The sequence below is a fragment of the Ceratina calcarata genome, unplaced genomic scaffold (assembly GCF_001652005.2).
Source record: "Ceratina calcarata isolate Rehan_Ccalc_2016 unplaced genomic scaffold, ASM165200v1 scaffold165.2, whole genome shotgun sequence".
Classification (NCBI taxonomy): domain Eukaryota; kingdom Metazoa; phylum Arthropoda; class Insecta; order Hymenoptera; family Apidae; genus Ceratina; species Ceratina calcarata.
In genome coordinates this window covers 383,881-388,954 of record NW_017137815.1, presented here as the reverse complement: position 1 = coordinate 388,954, position 5,074 = coordinate 383,881, and the positions used below count along the sequence as shown (strand labels likewise).

The 5,074-nt window shown below is 43.3% G+C and overlaps 1 protein-coding gene across 2 annotated transcripts in view; it reads left to right on the top strand.

Annotated features, from left to right (window-relative positions):
* Positions 1-260: 260 nt before the first annotated feature.
* LOC108632696 (insulin-like growth factor-binding protein complex acid labile subunit) overlaps positions 261-5,074 on the top strand; it is a 58,416-nt gene continuing 53,602 nt past the window's right edge. For both annotated transcript variants that reach the window (XM_026810653.1, XM_018037422.2), the window contains exon 1: positions 261-859. In XM_026810653.1, the coding sequence (XP_026666454.1) occupies positions 752-859 (108 nt within the window). In that variant the 5' untranslated portion in view covers positions 261-751. The remainder of the gene's footprint in view (positions 860-5,074) is intronic.

Below are 5,074 nucleotides of genomic sequence, written 5' to 3'. Positions count from 1 at the left end.
GTATATAGCTTGTACATCCTTAACGAGTGGAGTTAGTGTAGAGCCTTTCTTGTATCTGGCAACTGTTCAGTACCAACAAGTGTTTTAATTTCTATTTTTTATTTCGATGGGAATATATGACTTTTTCGTGCGACACAAAGTAGGTGTTCGAATTTCCGCGGGGCGAATTCGCCAGCAGATGACGGTGCGGTCGTTCTCGAGTAACCTGGTAGTTGCGATGTCATCTGACGTCGAGCGTTCAGTTCGTGACTCTTATCGGGACGAGCTGGTCTCCGTCAGTTTGCCCTGTGTGCCCGGACGGGGCGGATGTGAGACGTTTGGTTCGCGTTGCCGCGATTTACGCGTTGTCCATCTACGTCAACCGCTGAAACCCATTAAATAACAGTGCCGCTTGTCTCCGATCACGCTTCCGAACTCGACGCCGGCATCATCCGCGGCCGTTCCGCGAAGAGAAAATCGGCTTTTACCCCACAACGAGATCACTGCTCGCGACAACGGAGCAACGCGACGCCCCTCGATGACGCGATGATCCCCACGAAAGTGTTTTATCTTCTTTATAATACGTCGTGTGTGAATCATCGACCGATTCGTATCGATTTATCGTTGATGAGTGGCCACAGTGTTAAGTAATTAGTGCTCGGGAAAGGCGAGACGAGGAGAGCGAGTAGCGGTAGAAGAGTAAAGAGCCGAAGAAAAAGAAGGAGAAAGTTTATTTGCTGGCTACGAGAGAGAGAGAGAGAGAGAAAGAGTCATGGGTGCTGTGGTGGAGCTTAGTGACGACTGCCCGCACGAGAGTAAGCGAGACAGCAAACCAGTTTCGATGTTTACGAGAGAAAAAATCCTCGCCACATCCTCCACGGTAAGTTTATTCAATTTATATACGCACACGCGTGTGTGTCGTAAGTACTTGGAACGTTCGTTTCACGCGAGTCGAAAGTGTGTGCACGAAACGGAATGCGGGTCCAAAAACGAATTAATGAGTCTCTGGGTATCGGACAATTTTTAAACCGCTCTTATGTACCACGATTAACACTGTCTGCTTTTTCAACGAATCGTTCATTTAACAGATTAAGTTCTATTTGAAGGCGGCATTAAATATGAATAGTTCTTTAATCAGACTATTCGATTAGATTTTATGTTTTATTCAAGAACGAAGATCAATTTGAATAATTCTTTAATGAGACGGTTTATGATTAGATTTTCTACTTCGTGCGAAGATTAATATTTTGGTCTAATATTATACTTGCACGACAGACCATTTCATCCTGAATTTTAATGATACTACGGAAGATAATTGTTGGGAGAAGTCGCGTGAGACAGCATCAGTTTATATTAACATACTAGGAATTTTGCGGTGTAATCGCATGTACGAAAGTCAATTAATCTTTTATAACATAAAAAATGTATAATGCCGCAATGTATGCAGGTACGTTTGCGCCACGTACGGGAAGAGCTCTGCCCTATCGTAGATACACATATGCACTGTTCTACTCGATTGTGCTACTTTGCAAGAGAAATATAGCGCAGTTTTAGTTCTTTCCTCGCGTATTTCGAACCGCACTACGTTCCTTGATCTTAGAAGGTCGAGGATGGTATCTTAGCCGGAGGCGAAGAGAGAGAACGATACGCGGCCGGGTCGTGGAGCGACGGAGAATCTATAAAAGAGAGCAGAAGGAGGAAATAGAGGAAGAAGAAGGAGAGATAAAGAGAGCTATTGTGGTTCCCGGTCCTTTTTCTTTCTCTGAATTCTCTGCTTCTTCTTCTTCTTCTTCTTTGTCTTCTTCTTCTTTCTCTTCTCAGCTCCTCTTCTGTCTTTATTTAGCCAGTAAGCGTGTTTCTTCTCCTCGCCAATGAATATACATACATTCTTGATTCATGATCTTCTTCCTGCGCGTTCTCCTCTACTTGGAGTTTTAACATAATTCCAAAGTTAAGACAGCGCTCGGTATCTAATTGGAAAATAGTGTCGCCTGATTTATCAGATGCGCGTTACAACTGTTATTATCTGAGGAACGAGCCGAGTTAATTACCGGTCGCGGTAGCAACAGACTTAAACTTACGTGTACGGATAGCTATTATCGAATCGCGTAATTCAACGAGGCGGGGGTGTCGATAACACGTTGACGAGGCAATTAATATTGATGTAATTAGCGGAGGTGGTGGTAGCGGCGTACTGTTACCCGAAGGAACAGTGTGTTAATTAATATTTAATTCGCTCGCGAAACGCGACTCCCGGAACATTTTTGACGATCAAAACTCGCAGACGCTCCTCTGGTCCTACATAGCGTAGAATTATTCAACGATTTCGCGTTTCCCCGTCGACGTTAATAAACTTTCCTCGCGGGGACGCGATAATTATTATGCAACGTCGAGAAACAACCCCTGTCTCTACTCTCTCTCTCTCTCTCTCTCTCTCTCTCGTTCTCTGCACTTCTTCGTCTCTTTGTCTTTCTCCGTTTTATAATCTTGGGAAGAGATACGAAAATATAATTGCGAGCTAGGAATAACTCCGAAAGATGCTTTGCATACCTCATCGCAATCTTGAAACGTCGTAATCTGTTTCTTACGACTCGTGTACCTACCGCGTTTCTCGCTTTTGACAAATCCGCTGGTACTTTTTAACTGGAATCGTTAAACTTTATTAGATTTATAAAACAATTATTTATGTAGTCACAGCGATGCTAGTGTATTCCGCGATGTCAACGAGAGAGAGAGAGAGAGAGAGAAAAGTGTAATAATGTAGCAAAAATTTGATGTACGATAGGCAAGTAACAACGTAATGCAAGTACTCTCAACATTTGCATAATTAACCACGAATAGACCGGCATAGATAATAGCGCATATGCATATAGCGTCTAACAGATTTATTCACGTATGTAGATACGTACATACATACGTAACTTTACATTTAACAACGGTGGTTGTATTTTATTTCTAGATAAATTTATGATACAGCTCGTCCTTTTTGCATATGTAATTTATGCGCGAAAGCATCGGAGAAGAGAAAAAAATAGCAGATAAAATTGTAACAAATGTTCGCGCAAAAGAGAAACAGAACGAATGTTTACTGGCTGATATTTTATATAACGTTCATAGTCTCAGGGTCAAAGTATAATGCGACGCGTAGGATTGTTGGTTGACCGTCCATTCTAGGAATCTGTTCGTTGCGAGGCAGATGAGAATTGCAAACCAAATTGTCGCAAGGCTTCTCGTTTATTTCTACGCGTTTGCGCTTCGGCGAATTGAAATTCGTTCTCGGCTCTGTGTATCAATGCCGATGCTATTGGAATACATTAGATTAACATCGAATTTCATTAAATTACCAGCTGAATCTGATTGGATTAACACGTCGACTCTATCCTGTTCGAGTTAAGCAGTTGAGAATTAACGGCAGGGTGCAAACGCGCAAAACTTAACTTATTAATCTCCATTACCCATTCGTTATGAACGTTTCCATTCTAAGTTGGTTACAAAAGAGACGCACAATAACGCCACGTGCGGTCTTAAAACGCGAGGCAGAAAGCTTCCAGGCGACATATGCGGACGCAGCCCCTCCCGAGTAAAGTAAGGGAAGCTAGGGGTGCGTTAACGCGTAACGAGATAATGCGGCATCATTTCGTTCCATTACGTTTCTATTTACCCCCGAGGTTACCCTGGAATTTTTTTTCTTCTCTCTCTCTCTCGAGAAGAAAGCGTTAAGTGGATTATCGCCGGGTTGCCGGAGGGAAATTAGCCGCGAGTTAAACTAATTCACGACCGAACGCGAGTCTCGAGACGCAGCGCTGATAAGAAGACTCGACCTGTCGTCCCGACGATGAAAATTCCGATTGGTCGATTGACACGCGAGATGGAATCGTTTCGTTTTACGAATTTCCGTTCCCACCGTTCATTTGCATTTCTCGTCAACCGGTGCCGGCGGACGGTGCGAGTTAGCTAAGAAAATCGCCAAGTAGGGAATATTTTCCGTGTAGCCGACTAACGTGAAACCGCTAACTCGAGATAGTCCGACTGGCTGGCTACCTACGTGCCCAAGTATTCGCCGAGGACAAGCTAGATAGACCGGTACTACCGCTTTTTATTTCCTTCCCTCCTTCTGTTCTCTTTCTATTCCGCATACACGAGCACCGTGCACGTTCACTCCGCGCTGCACTATACTCCTCGTGTATAGAAAGGCTCCACCATTCTTTCTTTCGCCTACCTCGTCTCTTTTTCAAAGCCTCGCAGCTCTGGACTCTGTGCATCGGTTCGTTTCGCGAGTCCTCGCTCGGCACTTTTGTGTATCGCAAATTCGATGAAAAAACGTGTGTTACCATATCGGACGGTTTTAAAACGATACGTTTTATTGGTATTATCATATTCTCCGTGGGCCGAGATTTTGTTCCCTCGCCAACGCTCGCCGTACTTTCGGGTTGCGATATTAAATACTCGTCGACTAGTCGTATAACGTGAAAAATGTTGCTCAGTTAATATTTCATGAAACTGTTTGATGAATTTCCAACTGGAAAATCTTGCTTGCGATTCGCCGGATCAAAAAGTTACGCTAACTCTTTTATGAAAGTATAACAGAAGACGCGAAACTGGGTCTCGTTTGAAAAAATCCTTTGACTTACCGATAAAAGGATCGACGGATCCATATAACCGGGGAAAATGAAAGAAAAATTGCATTCTTCGCGCTATTATTCACTGGAAAAATCCCCCCTCCCGTCAATTTCAACTATCCCGAGTAAACTATAACGAAGTTTAAATCGCGTAAGAACTTGTCAAACTGTTTAATAGCCAACTCGGTAGCTAAAGTCGAATTCTGGTAGGTAACTTCTCGAGGAATTTATGTTTCTTACGTTTTCTCGCCCTCCCCGCCGCTCCGCCTTCCACGGCTCGCACGGTTTTACTTCTACAAAACTTTTTCGCTAATGGGAAAATCGATATTGAACGCTTCGATCATTTATTTTTGAATACCGTCAATCGTCTCTGTAATCGAGTAAACGTGCTACAAGCTGTAAAAGGAAATTAACACTAGAAAGACTGAAACTTAGTACATACCTATATTGCCGAAAAGCAGTCAAAATGACTGCAT